The sequence below is a fragment of the Haliotis rufescens genome, unplaced genomic scaffold, assembly GCF_023055435.1.
Source record: "Haliotis rufescens isolate VD_foot unplaced genomic scaffold, xgHalRufe1.0.p SCAF_5, whole genome shotgun sequence".
In the NCBI taxonomy this organism is placed as follows: domain Eukaryota; kingdom Metazoa; phylum Mollusca; class Gastropoda; order Lepetellida; family Haliotidae; genus Haliotis; species Haliotis rufescens.
In genome coordinates, this window is record NW_025964223.1 from 1961031 (window position 1) to 1981680 (window position 20650).

At 42.8% G+C, this 20650-nt stretch overlaps 2 protein-coding genes across 3 annotated transcripts; both read right to left on the reverse strand.

The window, feature by feature from the left end:
* Positions 1-4068: 4068 nt before the first annotated feature.
* LOC124115309 lies at positions 4069-7591 on the reverse strand. 2 transcript variants are annotated; one of them, XM_048383955.1, is made up of 5 exons: positions 7492-7591; positions 6573-6894; positions 5767-5831; positions 5173-5482; positions 4069-4938 (listed from the first exon to the last, which is right to left on the reverse strand). In XM_048383955.1, exons 1-5 carry the CDS (start codon positions 7507-7509, stop codon positions 4160-4162), a joined length of 1494 nt encoding a protein of 497 aa, XP_048239912.1. In that variant the 5' UTR covers positions 7510-7591; the 3' UTR covers positions 4069-4159. The 2 variants fall into 2 exon arrangements, with proteins under 2 accessions (XP_048239912.1, XP_048239911.1); XM_048383954.1 differs by having other exon boundaries at positions 7483-7586.
* Positions 7592-8926: 1335 nt separating this feature from the next.
* On the reverse strand, positions 8927-19965 carry LOC125372989 (proline-rich extensin-like protein EPR1). The gene is made up of 4 exons (XM_048383767.1): positions 19629-19965; positions 19267-19322; positions 14930-15003; positions 8927-11096 (listed from the first exon to the last, which is right to left on the reverse strand). Exons 1-4 carry the CDS (start codon positions 19963-19965, stop codon positions 8927-8929), a joined length of 2637 nt encoding a protein of 878 aa, XP_048239724.1.
* Positions 19966-20650: the final 685 nt, after the last annotated feature.

Here is a 20650-nt window from a genome sequence, read left to right on the forward strand (position 1 = left end):
CGTTTTACATGCATAACATCAGACCCCTGATCCTCAACTGAGGGATGTGTTGCCATTCTTGATGCAGTGCCTAAGTCAATTCTTGGAGATTCTGCACTGGAGGGTGCCTGGCACAAAGCCTACCTCCCAACTGATCCCATAGATGATCCGTTAGATTTGGGTCTGGACTTCGAGAAGGCCAAAGCAGAGTCTCAATGGCGTTGTTCTGGTGATGGTCTGTCTCAGGAAGTGCTCAGTTGGATCGGGCACAGTCGTCCATGAAGACTGGACGTGTGGCAAGTGCAAAGTTATCAACATGAGGCACAACAAAACCGTCCAATGTTGTATCTTCACTATCTTGGTACCTTTTCCATTTAATGTCCCCTGAACTGTGACTAAATCAAGTTTACAACCAAAGGAGCAACAACCCCGTACCATTCCCGAGCCGCCGCCACATGCTACTATTTCCTGGATGTTGCGCTGATGATAAGATGTTCCTCTTTGGCTCCAGAGACGAGTCCTGCCATCAGTGCGTGGCTAAACAGTCCCGAATGTATTGGGGTGAGAGTCCAATTGGTCTTCTGATCCTTAATCCTGTTTGTATTCATTCGACGCCTGGTGGTACTGAGGGACACTCTGTTGTGGGAAGAACAGTGCAAGTTGAAGTTGGCAGACGTTTTGTCATTTCTGGCACTAGTCTACCGTAGAAATCCCGATATCGGCCAGTTCCTAACATGTCCAGTCAATGGGTGTTTTTAAATGAGCCGATTGATTACCTTTTCGTTTATGTTCAACACGGTGGCAATAACTCGACATGATATGCCAGTTTGGTGCACGCCAGTGATTTGCCATCCTAGATTTTCTGGGACGTCATTAAACATGAATTTCTCTGTAGAGACCCCTAAGGTGTGCAAACGGCTCGCAGAAAGACACTCACAAGGTTGGGCAGTGTAGGAGGCTACCATTATACAGGCAGATGATGTGTCAACACTCAGTGTACCATTTGAAAACCTCTACATTGAAAATAAACTCTCATTTACACATCAAACTGGGTGGTGCGATACTTTTGACGAGTTGTGTATATGTTTAAACGCTCGTAAAAGTGCAACATTTTACTGCACGTTACTTTAGCTTCACTGAGCTGTCTTAAAGTGTGCATAGCGATAATCCGTGCGTTGATACAAGGTGAATACAGACGTGTGTGTTAAAGAGGGGTTCTCGGAAACAACTCAATCCGCTTGTCAATCACGTTATCATCAGTGGCCTCAGACATGCAATGCCAACTACTGATTGACCTTGTCTTGTTCCGTGTGAACTCGTCCTCCTTCTTCATCAAACAACCAAGGCAAAATTCTCTGGAAATGATCTTGCTTAGCTCCAAACTGTAACAACATGTCTGTGAGTATTCCACATTGTGTATGTTGTAGGCAGTGTCTAATTCATTCACTAAAACGTTCTCTTATGCATAGATATATTCACCACGTCCATGCATAACATTTCAATTCATGGGCTGTTGAAATAATGATGTGAACTGACAGTCTACTCATTTGATTGGGTCGCTGACGAATATAAGACGTCAACACCAGAGGAAACCAGACTCGGTTATCCGCGGAAACATATTCCATTGGGCGCAAGAGGCAAAATACATGTGGAAATTAGTCATGACACCAGGCAAAAAGGATAAGCCTACCGGTATCACAAACACACAATGTGCATAAAAAACGTAAGTATTTGTTGTCTGACACTCTGCAGCAGTACTGCGATGCGACGGCGGCCTGTAAACAAACCATTCAATCAAGTGATGGACCATAAAATCCACACACGATAAGCCAGGAACCGAAGCCTACATTTCAATACGACTCACAGATATCTGACAATCCCTAACAGGATATGTATGAACTATAACACTCGTACGTCTAAATCTCAAACATAAAGAGTTCCAACATGACAAAACTCAACCTGAACTTTTTGATAATGGATGAGGTGAGTTTGAATGGGGTTTTACGTCACGTTTGGGATGTGTGTGTGTGTGTGTGTGTGTGTGTGTGTGTGTGTGTGTGTGTGTGTGTGTGTGTGTGTGTGTGTGTGTGTATAACATAGTTGCTTAGGGGCATGTTGGAAAAGACCACCCTCCAAGGACCTCTGGACTGAAGCTGATCAGGGTGGGTTGCTTTTGTCATTTGTTTTTTTATGGTGACATCAACCAAGATTCCGCTGTATTTTACTGACTGGTGTGTGTTGCATGTTTGAGATTATTTCGCTCACCTACATACATGTGTGTGGCTGCTTGCTTGATGCTGCTTCTGGTTCAGACTCACTATACTGACTCATACACATAATACTGATTCTGAGCCGGCCAGTCCTTGTTTAATCCCCATAATGCCTTGCGCTAGGCAGGGTAACAACAAGTATCATGTTTTGACGTATTCTGGTATGAAGCGGAGAGGGAATCGAACCGTGGACTTTCCTCTGTCCAGGCAGAGGCTCTGTCCACTACCCCACGGAGGTGGTCGCAGTTCACAGGAGTTGATCGGAGTTTAAGAAATTGACTCTTGGGTTTAGTCATCTGTTCATTACACACCCAAACAATAAATAACTGCAGGGCTAACAAAATATTAATTTATTAAAAAACGATGTCATAAGAACAACATGAACAAGTATAAACGTTTTGGCTTGATAATATCACAAAATGTAGAAATACGTGTACAAAATAGATTCATACAAAAATATTCATTGCTATGATCACGTGATAAGAGATGAATATAAATAGAAACATTATGGTGAAGCCTACGTTAATACTTTGGGCCAGATTTGTTCCAACAAGATTAAAGAAACACAACCCATATTTCAAGTAGCACAAAGCTTGCTGCTACAATCATGAAAATGTCACAAAATGTAGACATACGAGTATATGTTAAAAGCATAGAAAGCATATACAGAGCTATAATCATGATGATAAGAAATGAATAGAAATAGAAATAATATCGCAAAGTCTGCTGTAATACTATCAGCAAAATAAAATAAACATATTTGTTCAAACATAACAAATATTTACAACATTGATAACAATGAAAATCATGAAAATATCACATGGTGGATTGACAAACGTAACCAACAAACTCGACCGGGAACTATGACGGACACTGTATTAATAGACGTTCTATTTTCAGGCATGTCATAACAGATAAAAAAGAAACACGGTACACATTATGACTAAAACTGGTGAAGCAATATTACCTTCTTTGATGTGTTTGATACAACTGCCAACACACAATGCGTCATCACATACAGAAATGGGATATTTATACATAAAACTATTGCACTGAAGAGAGGCATGGAATGGACACAGAAAAAAAACACATGTTAAATCTCAACGTGTAATTGCTATGAGATCATGATAACATAGGATTTAGTTGTGCAGTCGATCAATAAAGATTGCACTAATGCAAGTACTTAACTAACACAATCATTACAAACATTATTCCACACGGAATCAGTGTATAACTTACAAATGTGACACTGGAAGCCAGCACCGATTTAGTCCTTTGTTCATTACACACCTAAAAGATAAATAACTGAAGGATTAAAAAAAATAATTTCATCCAAAAAACACCCTATGACAACAACCATCAACTAGTATAACAGATTTGACATGGAAATATCACAAAATGTAGAAATATGTGTACATATTAGATAGAATTAAACACAAAATATGTATGGCAATGATCACGATGATAAGAGATAAATATAGGCAGAAACAATTCTGAAGCCTACGGTTATACTATCAGTCAGATTCATTCAAATAAGATTAAAGTAACACAACACATATTACAAATAGCACATAGAGGAGGCATATAATTCAGTTGGCATTCACAAAAGGCATTTGTTCTGTCATTAAGAGAATGAAAGCCCTTCCATATTCAAAAGAAGTCTCTGCTAAAAGAGGCGTCGACCGTAAGAATCAGACTCTATCACGAGTTTGTGTTTATGAAGCACTATCAAATAGTGACGACACCAGGTGTTTATGAATCACTATCAAATAGTGACGACACCAGGTGTTTATGAATCACTATCAAATAGTGACGATACCAGGTGTTCTCCAAAAATGGTTAGCGTGATGTCATACAGGCATATAACCTCATTTCATGTCACCCCTTGGATGCAACTCATCATGTTCGGGTTAAGGGTCAAAGCTGCAGTCTGGACAGTCAAGCTTCTTAGGAATTCCCTCCTTCTTGCTGCGTCCCCTCCCACGGACACGGACATGTTTAAAATACACCTTGTCCTCCCCACACTTGTCCATCAAGCCCCTGATGTCGACATCCTCCGTGTACAGAAACTCCACATGGAACTTGTTGACAGACACCATCTTGAACGTCTTCGGAACATCTTTCTGTCTGGACATGGAACTTCTCGAGTATCCTCTAAGAATGTCTTCAACTTTTCGTGAGCATGATACAAACTGTGACATGAGTGTGGGGCCTTCTCTGACAGTGAAAAATGGGTTGAGGTGCAAATCCAGTTCAGGAAGCCTCCCCTCACTGAATCTGTCTTCAGCTGATCCCCTCTTTGTGACCACAACTGTGACGTAATGTGTTTCCTTGTGACAGTAAAAGTCTGAGAAGTACATCCTGGTGTCTGATGTGAACAGTTCCTCCACCGGGATGAAAAGACGTCTGTTTCCGAAGAAGGAGAAGTTCGGTATTTTCTTTTTGTTCTTTGATCCGCTGAAGAAGAGGCCATTGATTGTGTTGTTGATTGGACAATATGGGTCGCCATTGTTGTCCTTCAGGTACTTCTCCATCACTCCAGCTCTGTTGGACATGATGTTATCATAGTAGGACTCAGGTTTGTTGCGGTAGAACCTCGTAACATTATATCTGCCTGGAGTTTGCAGGTTCTTGGAACAAAAGGTCTTTGCTTTGTCCAGAAGCTGCTGGAGATCTGCCTTAGTATTGCCTGTAAACAAGGGAGGAAAGGGGAATATTCAAAATAAACGTTAACTTTATGTATATTCACGTGACATATTCACAGGCAGGTATACAGTGAAATCTTTTTAATCATTGACATTTGACGACTTGAGCCGATTCTAGAACACACAACAACCTTTTCCTCTCTTTCCTCACCAAAACACAGTTGAAAGTGGAGTTTAAACTCACTTATTGTTGACAAATGAAAGCAAAGTCAACTTACATGTCTTGACAGTGATGGTGTCTGATCCACCAGTTGGTGTGTAGTCCTGACACACAGCTGACCGTTGTCCAGTTTGGTCCACACTGGAACCTGTGAGTCCCACGACCTTGACCTTGTAGTTGGTCCTGGACCGACAGACAGGCAGGAGTGGGATGCTGGCGCTGACCGGGGCAGACGACATCACAACGTACTCCTTCTGACTTCTCTCACAGAACACAACACACAGACCTGCCTCGCTGTCAGAAGGTCCTGTAGGCTTGAGGCTGTAGTCCAGTGGTGGCTTGTGTACCACCTCCATCTCTAATCGATCCTGAAATTGACATTTTGTCATCAAAATGAAGGGTCTTCAATTTCTCAAACAAAGTTTGATAATTTCATATCCTGATAAAATACAGAATACCAAAGACAAAATCTCAATTTGTTTCCTTAAATGTGAGTCAAAACAGGGATATCCAATTAAAACTGAAGAATACATGTGTGTATCTATTCAGAACGTATAGTAATACTCATGTTTTTAAATGCTTCTCGTCAGACTCTATGTGGCTGGACAACACAGACAGAACAAACGGCAAGACACGAGGACTCCTCACTCACCTGAGTCTCCCCCAACAGGTGCATCACGTGACCAAGAGAGGAGAACCCACAACTCAAGTCCAACTCTGTGAAACAAAGAGGAAAACATTATTATTCTTATTGTTCATACATGTGAAGGAAATATGCCATGTATATGAACTTGAAATATTTTGCCCAAACATTCGTGTTTCACTGGGCTTCTGATTCAAATATCGGTGCATCTCCAAATGTCATGCACCACCCAAGTATCCTATAGTAAGTTCGAGTGTCTGTACAACAATACAAGGACATCAAAGGGCATGGTGTATGATATTAGTAAGGGAAATGGCACAATACGTTTCCTGAAAATATATACAAGGGGTTGAGACATTTTGTAAGATCACATTTGTCATTTGCTTTGATAGACTACATATCCAAAAAACAAAATTGTGTTCATTCCATGTATTGTGTCACAGTTTTGCTGTCAGATATGCACAGTAGACCCTCACAAGACCGGACCCTGTTCATAAATTTGTTAATCTAGAATTTCTTTAAAAAGTACTGTCATGTTAGAAAATGTTTCATTGTGTAGTTAAGCTTCAAAACGTAGTGTTCCACCCTGTTCAGTGGGAGGGTGTTTGAGGATCAAATGAAGACATGAAACAGGTTTTCTTCAGTCTAAGTGAAATGTTCTCAACAGACATACATTTAACCTGAATGAGATTAACATAACATAAATTCACCTAAAATTCTACTGATCAATTATGATTACAAAACAGTTATGACTTATATATAAGAACAGATCACGATTTCTGTATAATTTGTTAAATAAAACAATTTTCTCATACCTTGTGTCTGGTAAGTTGGAGAGATGACAAGTTTGCGAGTTGTTTCCACAGTATACGATGTTGCAAAGGGGTATCTGTCGCCGCTCTGTCCAGTGTCAATCTTCAGTCCGAACACCTGGACTGTGACCAGATCCGGGACTGACCGCTCCATATCCTTGCCAGCCTTCAGAACAAACAGGTGCTTGAGTGACCCCCGTCGGTTGTTGACTGCAAGCATCACGTGGGATATATCCTTCCCACACTTGATGTGTACACTCAATACTGGACGGGAGTATTTATTTGTTTTCAGTGATATCCACGATTCTGATGAATTCTGAAAAAACTAAGAAGACAAAACGAGCATGTTATTTTTGTCTGAAGTGAGGGTTGGATTAAAATCAGAATCAATACATTTCCTTGCATAATTTTAGATTTTCACTATCTAATGTCTAACTACAAGAATAATAGCCAATGAATATATAGCTGATCTGATGCTGTTTAAAACATTTACATGCATTTTCTAATTGAATTCTCAGGTGGTAACATTGTTATTTGATTGCACACATATAGTGACCAAGTAACCTGTTTGATGTTTTGAGAACAATTACGTTGAGGTAAGTACATGAATTGTGAACTATAGCGATCACTGTAAACAATACCTGTAATTACGAGTGTCAAAATGTAACAATATATGTTTGTCTTGACTAATAAAGTGATATTAGACGTGCAGTAACTGCTGGGAAGAAAACCTTGAGAGGTAAGACACTTAGATACCACGATGCCTGTCAGTCCCTTGAATGCCACTTAAAGAGATTCCAGGTCTATTACAATAAACAATCCAATTTCTGTTAGACAATTATTGAAATCCTAACATATTATACTTGATGCACCAACAACATATTTTGATCAGAAGAATGAAAACTGCCCTTACCATGCTTACATGTCTATGTTCTTCCATCTTGTTCAGTAGTATTCAATGATGTGAGTTCGTCATATCTTATATGCACAGCCCTGTCACTCCTATTGATAGCCAGGGGACTGCAGTGTGGGAAACTGCTGGTTTTCCCAAAGGGGATTCCCCTAAAGAAGCTTCTCGTCTGACCTTCATCTTGGCCTGGGAGGTGTTATTGGCGCTATCAGACTCATTACCAGACACAGGTGATCAGTGTGTGGATGTGTGTGTGTATTCATATAACATCCGGCTTGTATCTGACGGGTGTATTCAGATATTATGTATCATTTTGGTGTTTAACACTGCAGTCCAACCACACATGGACAAACTGCTATCAGCAGGTCATTGTAACCTGGTAATCCCGAACTAATTTTAGAATAAGGTTACAACAGCTGAAAGTTAAATGCACTGCGCACAAAGAGCTTGCATCGTTTGACTGACGTTGAGTAGGATACCAAGATGTTATAGATACTGCTTGATCTTGTGTATATTGAAATTGGAATATCTATTTAATAGTTAGAATTTTATTTCAGAATGTCCATAAATTATGAAATCAGTCATTGTTGTTTTATAATAAGTGGTGGGGACTGGATACAATTTGAGGTTATGTGGTGGAGACTGGACACAACTTGAGGGTATGTGGTGGGGACTGGACACAACTTGAGGGTATGTGGTGGAGACTGGACACAACTTGAGGGTATGTGGTGGAGACTGGACACAACTTGAGAGTATGTGGTGGAGACTGGACACAACTTGAGGGTATGTGGTGGAGACTGGACACAACTTGAGGGTATGTGGTGGGGACTGGACACAACTTGAGGGTATGTGGTGGAGACTGGACACAACTTGAGGGTATGTGGTGGGGACTGGACACAACTTGAGGGTATGTGGAGGGGACTGGACACAAGTTGAGGGTATGTGGTGGGGACTGGACACAACTTGAGGGTATGTGGTGGGGACTGGACACAACTTGAGGGTATGTGGAGGGGACTGGACACAGCTTGAGGGTATGTGGTGGGGGTTGGGACTGGACGCAACTTGAGAGTATGTGGTGGAGACTGGACACAACTTGAGGGTATGTGGTGGGGACTGGACACAACTTGAGGGTATGTGGTGGGGACTGGACACAACTTGAGGGTATGTGGAGGGGACTGGACACAGCTTGAGGGTATGTGGTGGGGGTTGGGACTGGACGCAACTTGAGAGTATGTGGTGGAGACTGGACACAACCTGAGGGTATGTGGTGGAGACTGAACACAACTTGAGGGTATGTGGTGGGGACTGGACACAACTTGAGAGTATGTGGTGGGGACTGGACACAACTTGAGGGTATGTGGTGGGGGTGGGGACTGGACACAACTTGAGGGTATGTGGTGGAGACTGGACACAACTTGAGGGTATGTGGTGGAGACTGGACACAACTTTAGGGTATGTGGTGGGGACTGGACACAACTTGAGGGTATGCGGTGATGACTGGACACAGCTTGAGGGTATGCGTTGAGGACTGGACACAACTTGAGGGTATGTGGTGGAGACTGGACACAACTTGAGGGTATGTGGTGGAGACTGGACACAACTTGAGGGTATGTGGTGGGGACTGGACACAACTTGAGGGTATGTGGTGGAGACTGGACACAACTTGAGAGTATGTGGTGGAGACTGGACACAACTTGAGGGTATGTGGTGGAGACTGGACACAACTTGAGGGTATGTGGTGGGGACTGGACACAACTTGAGGGTATGTGGTGGGGACTGGACACAACTTGAGGGTATGTGGTGGGGACTGGACACAGCTTGAGGGTATGTGGTGGGGGTTGGGACTGGACGCAACTTGAGAGTATGTGGTGGAGACTGGACACAACTTGAGGGTATGTGGTGGGGACTGGACACAACTTGAGAGTATGTGGTGGGGACTGGACACAACTTGAGGGTATGTGGTGGGGGTGGGGACTGGACACAACTTGAGAGTATGTGGTGGAGACTGGACACAACTTGAGGGTATGTGGTGGGGACTGGACACAACTTGAGGGTATGTGGTGGGGACTGGACACAACTTGAGGGAATGTGGTGGGGACTGGACACAACTTGAGGGTATGCGGTGAGGACTGGACACAGCTTGAGGGTATGCGTTGAGGACTGGACACAACTTGAGAGTATGTGGTGGAGACTGGACAATACTTGAGGGTATGTGGTGGAGACTGGACACAACTTGAGAGTATGTGGTGGAGACTGGACACAACTTGAGGGTATGTGGTGGAGACTGGACACAACTTGAGGGTATGTGGTGGGGACTGGACACAACTTGAGGGTATGTGGTGGGGACTGGACACAACTTGAGGGTATGTGGTGGGGACTGGACACAGCTTGAGGGTATGTGGTGGGGACTGGACACAGCTTGAGGGTATGTGGTGGGGACTGGACACAGCTTGAGGGTATGTGGTGGGGGTTGGGACTGGACACAACTTGAGCGTATGTGGTGGAGACTGGACACAACCTGAGGGTATGTGGTGGAGACTGAACACAACTTGAGGGTATGTGGTGGGGACTGGACACAACTTGAGAGTATGTGGTGGGGACTGGACACAACTTGAGGGTATGTGGTGGGGGTGGGGACTGGACACAACTTGAGGGTATGTGGTGGAGACTGGACACAACTTGAGGGTATGTGGTGGAGACTGGACACAACTTGAGGGTATGTGGTGGGGACTGGACACAACTTGAGGGTATGTGGTGGGGACTGGACACAACTTGAGGGTATGTGGTGGGGACTGGACACAACTTGAGGGTATGTGGTGGAGACTGGACACAACTTGAGAGTATGTGGTGGAGACTGGACACAACCTGAGGGTATGTGGTGGGGACTGGACACAACTTGAGGGTATGTGGTGGGGACTGGACACAACTTGAGGGTATGTAGTGGGGACTGGACACAACTTGAGGGTATGTGGTGGGGACTGGACACAACTTGAGGGTATGTGGTGGGGGTTGGGACTGGACACAACTTGAGAGTATGTGGTGGAGACTGGACACAACTTGAGGGTATGTGGTGGGGACTGGACACAGCTTGAGGGTATGTGGTGGGGGTTGGGACTGGACACAACTTGAGGGTATGTGGTGGGGACTGGACACAACTTGAGGGTATGTGGTGGGGACTGGACACAACTTGAGGGTATGCGGTGAGGACTGGACACAACTTGAGGGTATGTGGTGGAGACTGGACACAACTTGAGAGTATGTGGTGGAGACTGGACACAACTTGAGGGTATGTGGTGGGGACTGGACACAGCTTGAGGGTATGTGGTGGGGGTTGGGACTGGACACAACTTGAGGGTATGTGGTGGGGACTGGACACACCTGTGTATGGGGAGGGTGGGGGTGGAGGGGGTGGGGGTGGACTGGACACACCTGTGTATGGGGAGGGTGGGGGTGGAGGGGGGGTGGACTGGACATACCTGTGTATGGGGAGGGTGGGGGTGGAGGGGGGGTGGACTGGACACACCTGTGTATGGGGAGGGTGGGGGTGGAGGGGGGGTGGACTGGACACACCTGTGTATGGGGAGGGTGGGGGTGGAGGGGGGGTGGACTGGACACACCTGTGTATGGGGAGGGTTGGGGTGGGGACTGGACACACCTGTGTATTGGGAGGGTGGGGGTAGTTTAATGCTGCACGCTGCAATGTTCCATGTATACGAGTCTGGGAAGATGACCCAGTGTTTGAGCACCGATCCACCTTACCAGGTACATTTACACGCTACCAACCAAGTCACTCATCCAAACCATTCGATTCATTAAGTTTTCTCCTACGACACGCATTTCTTACTTGGGACAAATTCCATCCTGGAATTAGAACTATGTCTATCAGTACATCAAAATGCGCAATAGACTTCTTAAATTAGTTGTTACAATGCTATTACACAAAGAATGAGAGAATTCACAATTGACATGTTAGATTCAGTAGTTACATATCAAGCATCTATCACACTATCAGTGACACATTCTGAATGGTTTGAAATTAAGTACATCTTTAAATGTGTCATAGTATTAATATTCTTAATAGTGTTTCGTGAACTTTTTTTAACCTGCGATGGTGTATTTATATTTCCATTTCAGTTATTATCGACAAGTTCAAATAGTTTTTAAAATGACAACAAATTATCCCTATACGGTTGTTCTTGCCAACTTCAATTCCTTAATGCTGTTGCCTTGCAAAGTCTGTCGCAGCAGATTCGCCCTGATTATGTTCCTAGATAAGTCAGCACAATATATACCCGTAAAGTTGATTGCTTTCTTAATAAGCGCACTCGTGGGTTTCACCAAAGTGATAAACGTTGGAGACCTGCATCCTGTTAAAAGCGGCGTTTAACCCACTTTCAGGCAAGGGCGTTAACTCACTATGGATGTCCAGTTTCCATATTGCCGAATTAGGATGGAATTCCTGATTTACGTTTTGGTTAGACTAACGAGTCTATGCATAGTCCAATCAAAATCGCCTTGTCAATCAAATTCCAGCCTCGTTCGGCGAGGGTGGAAAATGGACTTTTATAGTCAACGCCATTGCTCGTGAAATTGCGTTAAACCCAACACACGCACACTGTCAGAGTTTGTTTGTTTGTTGTTTAACGCCGAAATCAGCAATATTCCAGCTATTTGACGGCGCCCTTAAAAATTATCGAGTCTGGACCAGACAATCCAGTGATTGACATCATGAGCATTGATCCACGCAATTTGGATACAATGACATGCATCAACCAAGTCAGCGAGCCTGACCACCCGATCCCGTTGGTCGCCTTTTATGGGAAGCATGAATTGCTGAAGTACCTATTCTACCCCGGATCTTCACGGGTCCAATGTCAGAGAAACAGTTACATACTCATATCCACAAACAGCATAGATAACTGTTTCATATTTATGAAGCATTTATTCCATTTTGTTGATGTCTTTTTAATCATGTTTTGTTTATATTTTTGGGTTTCAGGTAACAGTTGCTTGGATGAAAGAAGATGCCACAGAAATAATTCCATGTTTTTTATCTTATTCCAGACACAAAATTACTGCTTATTATTTTTCTGTGAAAGAAAAAGCGGACAATTTGTTATATTTTTGCACAAATATTTTGTTCCGGAAATCCAGTGACAAGTACTTTTCCTTTTTTTATGGTAAAACAAACTTAATCGTTACAAGTATTATCTGCAACAAATTATTAATTTAAAAAAACTCCCAATATTTTCCCCTTCAGACGGGAGATAATCTTCATCAACAACATACATTTTGGCAGTCATCAGGAGGTGTGGTGAGGTGAAATTGGGTTTAACGTCGCGTCCAAGATTATTGCACTTATATAGGGATGCGCATGCACGTGTATGTGTGTGTGTTGCTGCTTGTACTAGTCCGGACTGATGCTGATTAATAGTGCAAGCCCACTGAGATACCATGCCGCAGTTTAACATGAGTACCCCACTCAGACACAGTATGCCGAGTCCTAGCCGACTAGTCCCTGCTTTATCCCCTTAACACCAAGCGCCAGGCAGGGTAACAACAAGTACCATATATTAACGTCTTTAGGTATGACTCGGACTGTGATCGACTGTGATCTACCACTACCAGGGAGGCGGTCTCATCAGGATGTGTTGCTGTGTCTCTGAGCTTGGAGGAAGGATGGACATGTTGGTGACATGTCGGTGATGATAGATCCGGTTGGAGTATTCTGTCACAAGGACATCAAGTGACATGTCACAGCAAGGTTGTTTGTTTGGTTGGTTGGTTGTTTAATGCGGCACTCAGCAAAATTCCAACTATGTATAACTTCAAGCACAATATACTGCACATGAGCACAACACAAATTATTTTTTTATGGATAGAAAAATAAATGCAACAAAAAATCTTATTTTCTTGTGCTGTATTTTACAGTTTGTTGTCCAGCTCAAACTTAACCACAAAACCAATTTTCACAAACGTTAAAATATAAAATTTTGAATACCAATTTGGTTGAATTCTGCTACATCGAGTTACTATATAGCCTCTCTAGATCCTGAACAATATTAGTTTCCCTTCTGCCCAGCCCTAACTGTATTGCTATAGCCCTGAAGTCTCCACAGATTCACTCCCATCTCACTGGGGTTCTTTCTTTCTAAATGTAATTGTTGTTTCTATCAAAATAATTTATTTTCAGAGACTAAGTGAGTATGGTTTTACGCTGCTTTTAGCAATATCACGTTGGGGACACCAGAAATGGGCTTCACACATTGTACCCATGTCGGGAATCGAACCCGGGTCTTTGGGGTGACGAGCGAACGCTTTAAACTAGGCTACCCGACCGCCCCCTTCAGAGACTAAGGGTTTGTCTAAGTTACTATCATGTTGTTATATTCCATAACTAAAATTCAATGCTTTTGTTATCTCACAGAATTAATCAGTTTAACAATGATTGAACTTCTGATAAAATTCACACCTCATCTCATTCAGTAAGCCGTTTTTATAGTCCTGACAGGTTTCATAATGGTTAATAATAGAATGCTCTTTGGCCATGTTGGCAACACTCCCGTGTGAGTTATCTCCCTTACCTCTGCCCTAACACAGAACACATTCTCGGAATCTAAAACTGAAACTGTTGGTTTTTCCACCACCAACCTACTTGAATGTCATATTCCCTTCTCTGATAGCACACCTTCCCGATTGATCTGCATTTCACTGTGTGTTTGACTTAGGCCCAAAAAAATAATAGTCTTGGTTCTCAGGCACTACCCGCATCATCATAATGTTCACAGCACGTTTCATTTTTATTTCCATTTTTAAAACAGAAAAACAAAAATCCTTTAATATTCCAAGCCTAACAGTAGTCAAATACTGTATTCCAGTATTTTACTCATCAAGGAATACATTTATGAAGGGAGGCCCTTTTACACTACTGTTTGTTTTGTTACACATGTTTATTTGGTTACACATCTGTTTGTTTGGTTACACATCTGTTTGGTTACAAATCTGTTTGTTTGATTACACATCTGTTTGTTTGGTTACACATCTGTTTATTTGGTTACACATCTGTTTGTTTGGTTACACATCTGTTTGTTTGGTTACACATCTGTTTGGTTACACATCTGTTTGTTTGATTACACATCTGTTTGTTTGGTTACACATCTGTTTGTTTGATTACACATCTGTTTGTTTGGTTACACATCTGTTTGTTTGGTTACACATCTGTTTATTTGGTTACACATCTGTTTGTTTGGTTACACATCTGTTTATTTGGTTACACATCTGTTTATTTGGTTACATACTAGCTTGAACAACCCAAAAAAACACACCACCCACCCGCACTATATTTTTAAAAGCCATTGCCTGAGAACCAATTATTTTATTTGTTTAAGCCGTACATGACTCAATCCTTCAGTATAGTTTCTGATAACACCTGGAGTGGCCCAGATTGTACCTGTTTGCCACTGTTGGGCAACCAGCAAACCTGGTTTTGGTGCTGCCAAATTGTGAATCAACATCAAGATGAATCTGGAAGTGAATACCAACAAATGAGGACAGCAGTCAGAGGCAAATATGAACCTTGACATGTCGCTGAGCAACCTGAGCCCTCGACATATGCGCACGGTTCCTCTTCAACACAACATGTGCTTCGTATGCTGTGCTTGATGGGTGGTGCTTGGTTTTGTGTTCAGTACCATTTCCTCCACCAAGGACGCCATCCTCCGGAGGCAAGGCAGTTAATTGACTGTGAAAGTCCAGTTTACACCCTTGTCGAACTAGGCAGGAATTTCTGGGCTTGATAGTAGAGCCACCCGTGGCCATTACAAGTCATGTCCCTTCTATGTCCCCACTACTGACCAATCAGATTCTACCTTTCATATATCTTGCATCAAACAAAATTGCGGCGGCCAGTCAAGATGATTCATCGATAATAGGTTCCTTATTGTGACAAAACGGGTTTTACCTTGGGAAGGGCATTAAATCACTTGAGCATCTTGATTATAAACATGAAAAAATTCGGAAAATATCTGTTGATGCCCAGTTGACGGTACATATGCTCTGCATATCCTGCAATCAAACGAATTGGACTATGCATAGACTCATTAGTCAAGCCAAAATATAACTCCATAATTGCGCCTAGTTCGGTAAAGGTGGAAACGACTTTTAAAGCGAGTTAACTCACTTGCCTCGGGAAGATGCAACCATCATCATCAACACAAACCCCATCACAAACGTCACCCAACCATTGAAACAAACAAAATGCACAAAAAGAAAGAAGTATGTTTTTATTGAGGCTTGACTAACTTCAACATACACACTTGAGACAGTCAGTACAGAGACCTTCACAGAAGCAGTCCTAAACACAGATGTCGTGTGGGGGGTTTGTCTATAGAAGCATAGAAGTGAGCAGTCATTGCTGTAACATACACCATGATGGGATGTCTAGCTTTGGGGATGGTTGACTTGTGACAGCACCTTAAATAGCATCAGTTATACTACTCAAAAGAAGATAAACATGATAAAGAACAGCCATTTTTTCCATGTGAGTATTGTTAATCTGTCATGCCATGAACATCCCATGACAGATTAACTATAATCATGTGAAATAGTCATGTGCTCTTTAGCTTCTTTAGAGTAGCATATATTGTGGCTAGAGCAGTATAGATGATGACCACTCTAGCGAAACCAAGGGGTATGGTGTTGACAAACCAACTCTGGATTTGAACCAATAAGAACTGGCTCCTGGCCTGGCTAAGGGACACAACTCTGCTGTAATTTGCACTGCCTCAGACCACTAAGCCACTGTGCCCCATCAAGCTTTGACAACAGGTTAAAGTGTTTCAAACATTAAAACAAAGCGTGCTATTAAATCTGTACCCATGACCTTTTTGCCCATTGCCTGGTGCTACGGTATCATAGTTCTCAGCATAAGGGTGGTGGATAAAGGCATAGTCTATGTCCTAATGACAGTTGTTAGTCTGCTGGATTAACAAATATGTGTGTAATGCTTCAGTCCTCATGAAACAGAACAAAACAACTGGTCAGCCTTAGAAGTTTGTGTTTTTCTAAAGTCAAGTCCAGAGGACTAATCCAAAAGTGATGTCACAAGTCTTCAGAGTTCATAGACTATGGTTCTAAGATCACAGCATTGAGAACTTTTGAAGCAGTGTTAGAAATTGTCACTAGTCCTATAGTCCTTGCCAAACTACCTAATAGTTAAGGTATCATACTATAGAACTTTGCCCTTTTAAAGGGTTTTGCTATATGTGAACATCATAAGGACTAGTGGACTAAAACAGTTAGTTTCTATCACTGTTGAAGTGTTATAGCCCTCATATGTTGCTAGCCCTTCAGGACTACCATTATTGGATGTTTAGTTGTCCTGGTCGCAACTTGGTAGTCTCAGGCCAGCAGACAAGCATGAATTGCAAAGACTGCTGGTAACAAAGCCCATGATTCTTGTGAGATACCAGCTGGTGAATAATCCAATGATTTCATTTCTACCATTCCTGCATGAAGTGGCACATTATCACAGCAGTGTCATCAACAGCTACATCAGGCTCATCCAGATGCCTGGATCTGGAGGACGCGATTCATCCATGATTGAGTGAGTGTAACAATCTACTGGGGTTCGAACTAACAACAACACAGCCAGCCACACAGAACTATCACATAGAGCATAAAATATGTTATCTACAATAAGAACACACACTCAAGAGTCTCCTGACTATGACTGCCACTGGGCGGCCAACCTTACAAACCTTAAAAAGATTAACAAAAGGCATTAAAAAAACATTGTCCCTCCTGTCCACTGTGCCCAGCTGGCATCCAGTGAAAGTAGTTGTTATGAATGGTTGGTTTGTTGTTTAACGCCACACTCAGCAATACTCCAGCTGTATGACGGCGGTCTGTAAATAATCAACTCTGGACCAGACAATCCAGTGACTGATATCATGAGCATCGATCCACGCAATTGGGATCGATGACATGCTTCAACCAAGTCAGCGAGCCTGACCACCCGATCCCGTTTGTTGTAATGAAAGGAAATAAGTTTTGTTTTTGTCTAATATGTTTTTTAAGAATAATTACTAGTTGTGTGGAATACAAGACTGATCATGACCTTGACATTGGTGCAGTGGAAGTAAACTGTCGAAAGCCGCTGAAAGTCTTTTGTCATGGCAGTAGTTCATGCTCATATATTGGCAAGTGAGTGCATGTTGTTTAAAACATTGTCCTAAGTAACATCACAAGGATCTGTAATTACTCAAGGTTGTCTCATCTATTACTTAATTTAGGTGAGGTGAGGTGAGGTGGTGAGGTGAGATGGGGTTTAACGTCACGTCCAAGATTATTGCACTTATATAGCGACGTGCATGCACGTGTGTGTGTGTGTGTGGCTGCTTGTACTAGTCCGGACTGATGCCGATTTATAGTGCTAGCTCACTGAGATACCATGCCGCAGTTTAACATGAATACCCCACTCAGACACAGTATACTGACTCCGAGCCGACCAGTCCTTGTTTTAGCCCCTTAATGCCGAGCGCCAGACAGAGTAACAACAAGTACCATCTTTTAACGTCTTTTGGTATGACGCGGCCGGGGATTGAACCAGGACCTTCTGCTCTCCGGGCGGACGCTCTACCACTAGACCACAGAGGCGGTTATATAATTTAGGTAATTGAATATCAAGATCGATCAGTCTGCGAGTCCTAGCGTGAATGTCACAATTTGTTTCGGGTAAGATGTCCTGGTACCACAAATCTGCCTGTGCGAATAAGCACCCTTTACAAACTTCTAGTCAAATCTGTAATTAACTTTTTGGACTCATTGACAGAAAATTTACAAAACAGTCGATATTTTCTTCCCGAGAACACAAGTGTAGAAGGAGAATGTAGCTGCCCAGTAATTGGGATCACTAATGTATTAGTTGCGTCAATGAGCATTTCTGATTAAATGCAATGTTTTTATACTTACCTGACGCTACACCTATAGCACAGTGTAGCGTCAGGTAAGGTAAAACATTTACTTACATTGTATGATTTTAAATGTTGCCTCACTTTGTCAATTTTCAAAGTGTCCATGGTGCTTATTATGGCAAAAACGGTATCTAAAGAAATGGTGGCTAATTCTCTTGAATAACTTTAGTCTGTTTGAAGCCAAACAAATCTTTGACACATTTCGACCAAAGATCCAATTCTCACACACGTTTCACTACAAATCACAGCCTTGCGTTGGTGTCAAATCAGTTTCTCTAGCCTAGTCTAGCAAAGCATAAATAGGGTCCCATCACACCACGGGGACATCAACATGTACATCTCTATACAATCAACATCCAATACACATAAAAAACAAAGAAAAACAATACGAAACTCTGAGATCACACAACAATATCTCGTGTGGTTGAGTACCAGATTGTTAATGATACTGAATGATGTATACAAATCTACTTCTACCACTACATGGGCATGTATCTGATACTCCTACACAGGCAAATACACAACTTCACGAAAGAAAAAACTGCATCTGGTATAAATATAGAATTGTTTCAATAAGTTCAATCAAGCAGAAGTGTAGCAATCTCTCCGTTTGCTTCAGACAAAGCCATTTAGTGCACAAACATTACTTATAATTACTGATATAATTTTCCCAAGCTCCACTTATATGAAAGTGTATAGTTAAGACATTGCAACTGTTGTCCATGTGTTCAGAATAAGCGAGTAAGGAGGTTTGCCATATTTAGCCATATTGCAACTATAAAATGACAGGGAAGACAAAGAAGAGGCCTCCCACATTGGCGGAGTTCAACACAGGCTTCCTCACTGCCCACTGCCCCAACATATAATGACCTAGGGATACAGAAGACACATCGTGATGGCCTCCTGTGCATACAGAAGGCATATCGTGATGGGTTCTGTGCATACAGAAGGCATATCGTAATGGCCTCCCGTGCATACAGAAGACACATCGTGATGGCCTCCTGTGCATACAGAAGACACATCGTGATGGCCTCCTGTGCATACAGAAGACATATCATGATGGCCTCCTGTGCATACAGAAGACATATCATGATGGCCTCCCGTGCATACAGAAGACATATTGTGATGGCCTCCTGTGCATACAGAAGACATATCGTGATGGCCTCCTGTGCATACAGAAGGCATATCGTGATGGGTTCTGTGCATACAGAAGACATATTGTGATGGCCTCCTGTGCATACAGAAGACATATCATGATGGCCTCCCGTGCATACAGAAGACATATTGTGATGGCCTCCTGTGCATACAGAAGACATATCATGATGGCCTCCCGTGCATACAGAAGACATATTGTGATGGCCTCCTGTGCATACAGAAGACATATCATGATGGCCTCCCGTGCATACAGAAGACATATTGTGATGGCCTCCTGTGCATACAGAAGACACATCGTGATGGCCTCCTGTGCATACAGAAGGCATATCGTGATGGGTTCTGTGCGTACAGAAGGCATATCGTAATGGCCTCCCGTGCATACAGAAGACATATTGTGATGGCCTCCTGTGCATACAGAAGACACATCGTGATGGCCTCCTGTGCATACAGAAGACACATCATGACGGCCTTCTGAGCATACAGAAGACATATCATGATGGCCTCCTGTGCATACAGAAGACATATCGTGATGGCCTCCCGTGCATACAGAAGACATATTGTGATGGCCTCCTGTGCATACAGAAGACATATCGTGATGGCCTCCCATGCATACAGAAGACATATCGTGATGGCCTCCCGTGCATACAGAAGACATATTGTGATGGCCTCCTGTGCATACAGAAGACATATCGTGATGGCCTCCCGTGGATACAGAAGGCATATCGTGATGGGTTCTGTGCATACAGAAGGCATATCGTGATGGCCTCCTGTGCATACAGAAGACATATCGTGATGGCCTCCCGTGCATACAGAAGACATATTGTGATGGCCTCCTGTGCATACAGAAGACATATCGTGATGGCCTCCCGTGCATACAGAAGACATATTGTGATGGCCTCCTGTGCATACAGAAGACATATCGTGATGGCCTCCTGTGCATACAGAAGACACATCGTGATGGCCTCCTGTGCATACAGAAGACATATCGTGATGGCCTCCTGTGCATATAGAAGACACATCATGATGGCCTTCTGTGCATACAG